The 12,087-nt window shown below is 45.9% G+C and overlaps 1 protein-coding gene across 2 annotated transcripts in view; it reads left to right on the top strand.

Moving 5' to 3' along the window:
- The window catches only part of LOC144948609 (fibronectin type III domain-containing protein 1-like), a 65,047-nt gene that overhangs the window by 40,462 nt on the left and 12,498 nt on the right, over positions 1–12,087 (top strand). For both annotated transcript variants that reach the window (XM_078878202.1, XM_078878203.1), the window contains 3 exons: positions 184–396; positions 4,864–4,975; positions 11,120–11,199. In XM_078878202.1, coding sequence (XP_078734328.1) covers positions 184–396; positions 4,864–4,975; positions 11,120–11,199 — 405 coding nt within the window. The remainder of the gene's footprint in view (positions 1–183; positions 397–4,863; positions 4,976–11,119; positions 11,200–12,087) is intronic.

Here is a 12,087-nt window from a genome sequence, read left to right on the forward strand (position 1 = left end):
TCTTGAACTTCTTTCGCATCGTACGCAGCCAACCGCGCAAATCGGAGTTGCGGTGAGCGGGGCAAGAACAAACTAAATGCAAAACAAAAAACACTTCCAAAGAAATGAGTTTTCAATCTAGACGATTTAAATGCGCATAGCTCCCAGTGGCTTCCTAACATCGAATTTGTCCGCGTTGAACAGCGCCACACGTCAAGTTCATCAACAAGGAGCCGAGCGTGCCGTGCTCCATCACGGAGACGATCGAGCGCCTGCGTGGGGAGGGAGAGAGCTGGTCGGGCGCGGGTCACTCCTTCAACGACTCGCTCAACGTGACGGTGGTCGCCATCGAGGGCTGCCACTCCTTCATCGTCCTGGACTGGGAGAAGCCCAACAACGACAGCGGCAACATCACCGGTGGGGCTTCGCGTGACACCGACGCTCCGCGCGATATCCCCGCCGGCCGCGTGGCTCCAGCAGTGGAGCGAGCGGCGAGCGGGTGGAAGGTCCGCGGACCTTTAGACCCGCTTGGGAGTTGACTAAGCCCATCATCCCTCTGGGGTCGATAAAATGGTTACCACTTCGTGGGGGAAGTCAACAGTGGTTGTCCAGTGGATTTTACACCGATGGCTCGAAGATGAGCATCACCTCAATGCTCATGTGAGCAAGGAATCACGTTGACTTTTGAATCGCACTGTCGTTTGTTTTGGTTGTATAAACATATAAATATATAGCAGTGAGCGACGTCCCCCCCCCCCCACCTCTGGGTGCTCCCCCCTCGTGTGTGTGTCCCCCACCCACCCCCCTCACTGCAGCCCCCCCCCACCCTTCCCTGCCAATCAGAACGCTGGGAACAGACAGAATGACAGACACGTTTCGTTCTTTGTACAAAATGATGACGATATCCCACTTCCTGATGAAATGAACACAATTTTTTTATTGCTATAAATTCAAACCTGGTTGGGTATCAACTCAATCCATCAACTGTCTGGGGGGAGGGGGTGGGGTCAATAAAATGCTTAGCAATATGCGGCATTGCTTCCACTGGTTCATGGGGTCACCAGTGGAGACGTGCATCGCCATGCACACAATTGAGCACGGGACAACGTTGCCTCTCATTATAATTATTGTTATATACGTGACACATTTACATACGCAACGGGAAAAAAAAATCTAGGGCAGCAAGTAGCTGACTTTAGGTTAACGATGAGCAACATTCAAATGCCTGGAGGATCAAATTGAATATACTATGTCACCACTTTGACAATTGAATATAACGAGCATGGCAATTGATAGGCATTGAAGCAATGGATTTACAATAACTGATGATGCTGATGATGATATACTAAGATGCCTGTGTCCTTTTCAAAAATAATTTATGGTATATTATGATTTAAAACACGGGTTTTTCCGCCCGGTTTCAATACTCGCTCCCAGCTCTCGACACAGAGAGAGAGAGAGGAAAAAATGCACGTGCTTCGCGCAGCGAAGATCGGCACATTAGTCAGACCGCGCTCGAATTATTCAGATTCAGGCCCTTTAATGACAAAGAGATGACACCTGGAAGAGCTTCACTCTAATTCGCTGTAATTGATGTATTGCCTACTTAACGAGGACAAAATGAGACCCAGCAGAGGCATTGTATGATCACCTCCAATTAAAACACTTGCGGGGATCATTAACGAGAGCGAGATGACACCTGGGCGGCGATCCACTTTTGAGGCGACCTACCACTGCCGACGCACCGCCAACCCCAAGGTCCGCTCGCACACGGCGGCGGGAGGGCATCGGCAGCTGCGCCACCTTTGCGGAGTCGAATGCCCTCGGCACAAGAGCTGAACGTGCGACCATATCGTCGTCGTCGTCGTCGTCGTCGTCGTTGTTGTTATTGTTATTACTACGACTGCTTGGACGACAAATTCCCTTTCTATTTATTTCCAGCCCTCGCGCGCATTTTCCTGTTTGCTACGGACTTAATCATTGGCAGAAAGTGCTGGATTTCGGACATCACCCTGAGCTCGATGATCAACATTCAAAAGCCCGTTAGCTCTGCAGCCGTTTGAGCTGGCTTTCAAAGCAATCGGGTGGGGGTTTTTTTGTTCTACCTCTGACCAACTTGTTTGGCCTCCCTTCATCGCCTCCTCAAGGAAACACGAAAAGACACACACACTCACACGTGTGTAGAAATTGATTTGCGACTGCCCCGGTGGTAATTTTGCTTTACCAGGCAGGGGTACACGTACGTGTGCAACGGTGTCGGCGGTACGCTGATGACGTCCACTTGCGAGACCGTGAACTTTAACTGGCCCAGGGAGTAATTGGAAAGGAGCGAATACTTTCCCGTGTCTGTGACGTCCGTATAGCGAGTGAAAATATTTTTATTTTCACAATCTAACGTGACATGTGCTCCTCATTAACGTTAAATGAAGCAATTTAAATTCAGATTACATGCGCAAGGGGCATGAGGTACCATTTTGTGAATTATACATAAACCGCACGTGTGTATATGTATGTACCGTACGCGCAAACATTTGTACACGAAATGTAGAGCGAGCAAAATATTACCTCGTCGTTTTATTCTCCCATCTGACAGCAATTATACCAAAATTTTACTAATTTTAAATTTTCATCCCTTGTTTATTTTGTTTCCTCTCTCTCTCTCTCTTACGTTACTGTAAGTGACCCAATAATATCTGAAAATTCACATGTGCAAAGCTCGTCAGGCACTTGAAGCCGTTGCTTAATGTTAAAAACATGCACACGAGATCAATCAAAGGCCCCTTCCCATGCTCTGGCGAGAGCGCCGTGCGGGAGAGGGGAGAATTTTTTATTTTTCGTTTGGGTTCGGGGGGCCCATTCCGGTAAGAGTGTAACACTGTCCACGCTTGGCCTCATAAACACTCCCCGCTACAGGAGCAGCTGCGTCCCAGCAGAGAGTAGGAAACCTCCAGCCAAAGAGAAAACGCATTTGGGTTAAATCCCCAGCTGTTTCTCTCCCCGCAATGACCTCTGCTACAGCCTTGCGGTCTGTCTCGACGTCTCGGATCATTCGGGACTTCTCCGCTCGCCTCCGCCGCTGCCCCTGCCACCTTTCACGTGGCGTTTGTCCAGAGGCCCTCTCCGCTCGCACGAGGCGCCTCGTCAAAAACAGTCGCGGCGGCCGCCTTGATTTTGACGCACAGCCTCGGCCCCCGATCGCCGTCTTTTTTAATTCAAAGAAACGTTCCGCGCGACTCCACACACTTCGCCGACATAACCTTCGGGGGATTCGCACAAGATAAATATATAAAATGTAAATAAATTACACGCATGAGTTTCACACGAGAGTTACGCTGGCAGCTGCTTCATTTGTAAAAAAAAAAAAAGCTCAGCAAAAACATTCAGTCTGAATTTGCACGTGGCATAGAGGGAAGGAAAAACTGAAGAAAAAAATCTGTCATTTTCTGTGAGCCTCACGACAACTGGAAATTGACAACCATGGGTGCACGCACAGACATCGGGAGCGGAGACTGGAATCGGAGTCGAAAGTGCGCCCGCGCGCGGGCATTCCGCATGACCCCCAGAGCGGCATGCGAGCCGCGCGAATGCGAGGAAGTCGGCAGTGTTTCAAAGAATAAAGGTCAGAGCGGAATTGCGCTTGTAGAGTTGAAGGGAGGGGGGGGGGCAAAATAAATAAATAAGAAGCAAGCGCAGAGGTCATTAATTTGATTTTAAAAGTGCACTCGCATTAGCGACTCTAAAGCGTGCAAGCTGTGCGCGGTTTTAAAATTTTAAAATAAAATAAATATGTCGTGGTCGATGCACCGCGTCTCTTTGTAGTTCACTCCAGTCACGTGTTGATGGCCAGACTGATTTCACGAGCGTGGTCTGCGAGCACTTGATTAAAGCAATTGGTTGCGAAGGTATAATTTACACGACGGCCAATATATGTTGATAGCCATCACATCGCTAACATTGACATGCACTATAGGCATCAAAATAATAAGAGACTTGTTTAAAGTGTCGGTGTGCATCTCTCAATATCTCGTCGGGATCTCCTCTTATCTGGGATGTATAGCTGAAGTGTGCAGGATGCTGTTCGAATTGACGATTAAAATGATAAGTGCAGAATATTAAATATAATTAACGTTGACTCTTCAAATGGCTAACATTAATATTGTTTTACCTAGAGTTTTATCAATAATACAAATATTTTTCTCAAATCTTTTTTCGATGGAGTTATACATCTATCCGTAATTTGAACTAAAACTACCTTGTTATGGCCACTCAAATGAGAGAGAATGGTGGTGGTTAACACACTGTAGTGGTTAGCACAATGTAAACATGGCAACCTGTGTTTGATTCCCAGCTATGGATAGCCATCAATGGTGAGTGATGTCTGAACTCGTCTTATGCCCCCTACCCCCACAAATTTAACTCACACTATCACCAGCATGGTGAAGTATTGTCAAACCACGTTTCACTCGCTCGTTCCTTCGCGCATATTGAATCTACCAGACCGTCTCGTCTCAACCACGCCGTGTTCAGCCACCGCACTCCAAGTCACGACGCATCTCGCTCGGTTTCTTCCCTGGCGCTGCTTGCCAATGCAATCCCTTGCCATCGTCTATTTTCTCAAGTTATCATCGCCTTGCTCAATAAAAAAAAATGTTGACCCTCTTTGAAGCACCTCATGGCTAAATGTGTCTTATGCGCATCAACAAATGAAAAACAACAACAACAACCATTTCACCTTCAATAGCGCTCATATTTTTTTCTTCTGGCCGCTTGGCATTTTGGGTTTTATTTTGGGCCTGGCACTCAGCGGCCGCTATTTAAAAAAAGAAAAGGGTCACCCATATGAACTGCGTCTCCCTCACGCCGACCCGGTGACCCTCGCCCCAGGATACGTGGTGAGCAGCGCCACGACGGAAGGAGCCAAGATGAACAAGTGGCTCCAGGCGAACGTGAGCAACGACACGATCTTCCCCGTGGAAAACTTGCAGCCCAACACCAAGTGAGTTCGACCGACTCACGCGTGGCTCAGCGGCGGATTCGAGGGCGGCTCACCGCACTCCACACCGACTGAGTTGAAGGCGCCAATGGGAAATCGCGAAAAGCACTGAGGGGCCGTCCATAAATGACGTCACGCACCTAGGGAGGGGGGGGGTCAGACATTTGTGTCGATGTGTGACGAGGGGGGGGGGGGTTGACAAATGTGACGTCACATCAAAATTCGCAACTATAAATAAATATAGACAACACGCTCTACTGAATTAAATAGACTTTTTAATAAATGTTTTCTCCTACAACATCAGAGGGAAGCGCCACATTAAATACGCACTACAATGACAATAGTTTAAAGCGATTTGAAGCATGTTTTATTTTCAAAATGGAAATATGGTTTTGGGGGGTGGGCGGCAGAGCTTTGTGACGTCATATCTGACTTTTTGTGACGCCGTGTGACGAGGGGGGGTGGGTAAAAAATCGTCCAAAATCGCATGACGTCATTTATGGACGGCCCCTGAGGACGCCCTACAGCAGTCGCTTTGCGCAGCCCTACAAAAACAAAGCGAGTACTACGCAGAATTTTATTTCGCCGCCCGTTCAGTTTTAGTTTCCCGATATCCTCAATTATTGGAAGCATAACATTTGCTTTAAAGGGCATCCGGTGCTTCCATGTTTCTGCGTTTACCTCTGAAGTAGCACAGGCCCAACGCCGTGGGTTTTAAATGCACTACTCAATGATGTGGAAATGCACAATTAAATTGATACGTAATATAAACATTCATTGAGATAGATTTTTGACATTTTTTTTTTTTATCGCAGGCCCGAAGGGATAAAATACACACTGGCCAGCAACTAGGAAAATAAGAATATTCTAGATAATAATAAATTACTAACACATGATTGCATTGAACAAAAGTGGTAGTTAACTTGGGGAAAAAATATTATAGGAGTTCCAAAGTCAAGCAGCGCAATGAAAATAGGAAGATATTTTACCTCTAATTATGCAGGAAACCCTACGTGTAAAGATGATTTTCAGGAGGATCCTGCTTAGGTAAGGCTATCAAATTTGTGGCAGGCTCAGCAGCAACATATCGTGAGCTGGCAGCCGTCTGTCAAGCTCGACCCACATTAACATAGACACGGCCACTCACAGCTCCCCCCCCTTCTGCTCTCCCAACCCCACCCACTAATCAGCTGGCCCCGCCCACTCCTTTATAACCCCGCCCACTACTCACCTGGCCCCGCCTACTCCTCCCTAACCCCGCCCACTACTCACCTGGCCCCACCCACTTCTCCCCAACTTCCGCCCACTACTCACCTGGCGCCGCCTACTCCTCCCTAACCCCGCCCACTACTCACCTGGCCCCGGCCCCTGACAAAAGCCCGACCCACATTAACATAGACACGGCCACTCACAGCCCCCCCCCCTCTGCTCTCCCAACCACGCCCACTACTCACTTTCCACCTGAAGACGGAAGCTTGTGTTGCCTCCGAAACGTCGTGATTTTTATTTTATTTTAATTTTACTTTTATTAATTTTAATTTTTTACCTACGTGACTTTACCGAAAAAAAACCTAAGAATAAAAAAGCCACGTGCCAGAAAAATGTAAAACAAAATTCCGACTTTTGTTGTAATTGTTTCGGGACAACGGGGTAGACTTTTTCAAGTCAAGACAAGGAGTGTCTGTCCAAGCTGGGACATTGAACAATTTTAACATCAACTGATTGGCATGCAGAACGAACCCAGTTTGCCCGAAGTAACCCCACTCAGGGGCCATCCATTTAGTCCGTACGCAAAAATCTGCCAAAACTTGACCCTTCCCCCGCTCCCTGTACGCACGCGTACTTTTTACACCCCCCCCCCCCCCCACCTGCGTACGTACGCTTAACGCACCCCCCCCGAATCCTATAGAACGGCCGATATTGTATCCACGCAGAAACGATCAAGGAGTAATAATATTAACGTGTTTAAGTCATTTGAAGGCCAATGTCGACAAATTATTATCGAGGCTTCACCCCCCCCCCCGTTTCCTGTGCGTACATTGTCAGTAGACCCCCCATACGCAAGCGAACGCATTTGGGTTAACCCCCCCTCCCCCCTCCATGCATACGTATTAAATGGATGGCCCCTAAGCGTATGAGGGTGTTAACATTCAAAGCTGTGCAGAAATGTATTTGAATATCAATCTCTGTCGAGCCATTACCTGAGCACCTTCAGGCAAGCTCTTGAGAGGAACACATCCCTGATATGGGTGAAAGTATCAGGGAATAAAGTACACACCTTGATTGCTGGTATTTTACAGATAATAAAGGTACGACATTACACTTCTTCTGCTGAATGACATCGTGTGCAGTGTAAGCCCCATGAAGTATTCGCAAGTTTGCTTGCGAAAGAGCCCCCAACGTAACACACACGCTTTCGCCACCAATATCATCCACAAGATAGGGGGGGGGGAGTTTTGGGCTGTCGGGTGGTGGCGAGTTTAACGACACATTCATATTGACGTAATATCACCCGAACAAAAAACTACATTATTGAACAGGAGTGTTTGCACATTTGGCGCAGGTCACTTCTTACTACGGCGCGCGTTCGCAGATGACTTTGTTGTGAAGTCTTCTGTATTCACGGCCGAATGTCCAACACGATCGCACACTCGATGTCCATAGCGAGGCCTGGGATGATGACTTGAAGTAAACAACGATGTGAGTGGAAGCGAGCTCAGGAAAGCTGTTGCCTCTTCAGCCACTGGAAGAAGAAACATCCCAAATAGGGCAGCAAAGCTTATAGGCCGTGCCACGAGCTCAGAATCATTGCACAAACAAAGCCTCTCATGACGACCGACTATAGAAGCCTCGTGGCTGCAGCGGGCTTGGGGGGGGGGGGGGCTGGAAGTGGCTGAGCCCCCCCCTACTTGAAGACCCAGGCCCCCTTATAAATATAGAGGGGGTCGGGGGCAAAACCAGGAGGAATCTGGAGAAAAATCCACGCGACCGCCATGGGGAGAGAGAACACACGAACTCTCCAAATATACAGGCATCATCAGGGTCAGGATCGAACGCATGCCCTCCTTCAAAGTAGGTGAGGGAGACTGGTCTACAGGCGTCACGGAGATCAAGGGTCATTTGGTTTGAAGTTTTGAACCCTCATCGCCTTTTTAGCCGACTTTTTAAAAGAGCATGCCATCTATTCTAGATTTGAAGCTTTCGTGACTGCAAGGATTCATACTCTTAGTTCTTTCGGTAAAGTCACGTAGGTAAAAAATGAAATTAAAGTTAATAAAAAATAAAATAAAAATCACGACGTTTCGGAGACAACACAAGTCTCCGTCATCAGGTGGGACCGTCATTTTTTACCTACGTGACTTTACCGAAAGAACTAAGAGTAAGCATGCCATCTGTTTGCAGACTTTCAATGCAATTCGGGGTTTGAGAATAAATAATAGCCTTTGCAAGTTTTATGGGCAGGTCATCGCTTATGGCATTGCGCTTATATTAAACATTAAGAAGTAAATAGGGGTCGTGCACTGAAGATTAACGGGAGCTCAGGCAGGAACAAGTTTACGTGTATCATGGGATACCTTTATGCCAGTATCAAAGTATGAAACATACGAATAGCTTCTACCCTTTCTGGCAATAAAACACGTGTTAAGATGTTCAAACACCAAATAGAAACATTTTGCAAGGAATCTAGTCTGCATTAACCACACGTACATGTTTGGCCTACACCAGTTTCAAAGACATTGCATATATGATCAAAGCATGTTTGTTTGCATGTTCACCACAAGTACGTGTGGTTAATGCAGACTTGATTCCTTGAAAAAAGTTTATCTTTGGTGCTTGAACATCTTAACACCTGTTTTATTTCCAGAAAGGGTAAACTGTATTCTTATATTTTATAAGTTTACGTGTGTGAGTGTATAACTCAGTGCTGCTGTAACAAAACATGAAAGACACATTGCCTAGACCACAATACCTGCAATCATAATGCAAACAAAAAACATAACTCTGATAATGTGTGCACTGTCCTTGAAGTTGATTGGTCCACACCCGAGACAGCTTTCCTTAGAGCCTAGTCTCAGTTTTGTTGCCAGATAGAAGGGTAAAAACCAATTATCATATTTTTTACTGGCAAATGAGGTTCCAATGGAGACACATTGCCCTCAATGTAATTGCTACGTGGTGAAATCTGTGTGGTAAAGTACACGTATTGCCCGATGATGTTTTCCCTAAAAAAATTATCTTCTTCTTAATACATTGAGTCGTTTTTTTTTTACCTAAAATGTTGTTGTTAAAATACAATTCTTTGGTTCAAAGTTATCAATGAGCCCCAGAGGAAACAACAAACGCAAAGGTTCATCTTCTTGGTTCTTTCGGTAAAGTCACGTAGAAGGGAAGTAATAAAATAATAAAAATAAAACATACTAAAATAATTCTCACGACGTTTCGGCCACAACGCAAGCAGCCGTCCTCAGGTTGCTTGCGTTGTGGCCGAAACGTCGTGAGAATTATTTTATTATGTTTTATTTTTATTATTTTATTACTTCCCTTCTACGTGACTTTACCGAAAGAACCAAGAAGATGAATCCCTGCAGTCACGAAAGCTTTAAATCGAAATTTAAACGCTAAGGTGTGCTCACTAACTAACAGCAGGATGACACGACTCCCATCATGCCTTGGCGTGCATATCATGTGACCACCACATTATGCTCTCAGCCTTGTCTAAACCACCCACTCAATAGAGCTGAATGCGTGGCCGTATTAGTGTTCATGTTTGCCTACTTCTTTCCAGCCTGCACGACACGAGAAGTTTTCTCGTCGCTTACGGAAAGTGTTATAGTTGACTCAGGCCCTCTGCAAAACACATCTGAAATCCAATGTTCTTACTCCAACTCCAATGTAGTACAACTGCTTATGATACTTCATCAGGGCAACATTTGGATCCAGTTGTCTTGACTTTGGGTCTCAATCATGAAGGCTGAATTATGCATAATTACCCATTGTAGTCACATGTCTCTGACACAGCCAAGGTACTTAAATAACCTCAACGACATCGCAATGATGCAACGAAGAAAAGAAAAAACCTGTACCCAATAATTACGAGGAAATCCATTCCACAATTCCCATGACCTCAGTGCTTAAACCATCAGCATTCCTCTTTCCCTCTCTCTCTCTCACACCCCCCCCACAGTCCTGTCTCCAGATGTAAAGCTACGATTACATTTGCCGCTCAAAATGCGAAGTATGCAACCCACATCGAGAGACAAAGACGATGTAGCAACAAGAGAGGAGATGATAAACACAAAACTTGTATAATTTCTACTTAATGTCCCGCTCACGATGGAGTTGCAGCCGAAGTGGTTCGTGCCCTGCACGATGAACATTGCCACCCGAGTTCATTTGCGCTTCTGCGGCCGTCTGGAACGCTCTTCCTTCTGATATTAGGCAGCCACCGGAGCTACGCACTTTTAATTCTAGACTGAAAATCATTTTCGTAAAATTGATATTTGTATTTCGTTTGTTGTCCTTCCCGCGCACTTTCGATTACCGTGGTTGGCTACGTACGGTGCCAAAGAAGTTCGACGTACAGTACACTTCCCAGCCAGTGATAACATCAGTGGCGAGTGATATCAGGACCGGTTCTGGGGAAACTCTCTCTTTTTCCTTCACCAACCCCACACTGACCAGCGTGGTGAATAATGGTCAAACAACATCTCGTGTGACTGACACAGCAAGGGGTGGCCTTTATCCAGCATTGGTTTAACAAGCAGCTGCAGAATAATAAGTCATATTCATGATTTAACACCTGGGTTTTCACAGCCGAAGTTATGGTTCATAAATTGATTTTTGGACTTGGCCAAATCAGAATGTTCTGTTCTGGTTTTCTGACGAAGCTTGGTGAATTTTCAAGCGAAACGTCGCATATGTAAGCACTCAATCTGGTCGTGAGAATAATTATTTAACTTCCTGGTAAGCTGAAACAATAACAACTGGTGCGTCGATTTGTTTGGCCGTGTCAGGTGGAGGAGGGTTTCAGGAAATACATTTGGCCAGATCATTACGTGGCCTAAAACCCAATAATCCAATTATAATTCGATGTGTATGATGAAGTACAGTATTTAATTTTAACACTCGTGTGTTTTCTTCTTGCAGGTATGTGTTTAAAGTGCAGGCAAAGAATGAAGACACACTCGGGCCTCCGTCTGACACTGTTTCTTTCACTACAGAGTCTGGCAAGTCAGATACTACTTAGAAATGTGTAGTTTGTTTTCCTATTGAGGCTTCACAAAAAAAGTATTTCTTAAATTGTTCTCGGGGTCCCTAAAGAAGGATTGCCACTGGTGCCTGAATCTCATGGCTTGGCTTAAATTCAACTTGTTGAGATTGTTAGCGAGGTGGTTGCAGTTGCAGTGGTTCTTGTTATGCACTTAAAACCTGGAGAACGGAGTTCGATTCCGAGCCATGGTTAACATCAGTGGCGAGTGATGCCCGAACCAAACCTTCTCACCCCTTCATCAACCTGCACTGACCAAACAACCTCCAAGACCAACGTTGCCCAGGGAAAGCTCTCGTCCGTTGGTGGATTGAGAACGACTGGACTTTTTTGAAATGTTTATTTAAAATGAGATTCATACATCATTCTGTGATTTGTAGCTTTCATCGTTGTTCAGGACAAGGCAATCCAGGGAGTCAGAGTTTATGATAGATATTTATTTCTTTTTATGTATACCTTTATAGTAACAATATATTTGTACATAAAGATCGGTCTCTAGATCAATGGGGCAAGTTTATGAGACCCCTCCCCCCATCTCGCACCACCTCTATCCATCCAGCAGCGTAATCAGCTTCACCGCAACTCGTCCATAGACAGGTCACGTGGGGGTGGGGTAAAGTGTGGGTACTCTCACCTCTTCCAACAAATTTGGCCAGCCGGGAAGGGTGGGACAAAAAAAACACCCTCAATCGGGGCTCTCGATAACTCCCTGTAGTGGAGTCCCTTCTGCCAGCAGTGGTTGTGAGCAAGCAATTGCAGGGCTGCCCCTTTTATCATTTTACCTACAGATGCAGGACCGTTCTGAAAGTACGTATTGACACTCAGTGACGCCTTTTGAGATAAATAA

The sequence above is a fragment of the Lampetra fluviatilis genome, chromosome 50 (assembly GCF_964198595.1).
Source record: "Lampetra fluviatilis chromosome 50, kcLamFluv1.1, whole genome shotgun sequence".
Lineage (NCBI taxonomy): Eukaryota > Metazoa > Chordata > Hyperoartia > Petromyzontiformes > Petromyzontidae > Lampetra > Lampetra fluviatilis.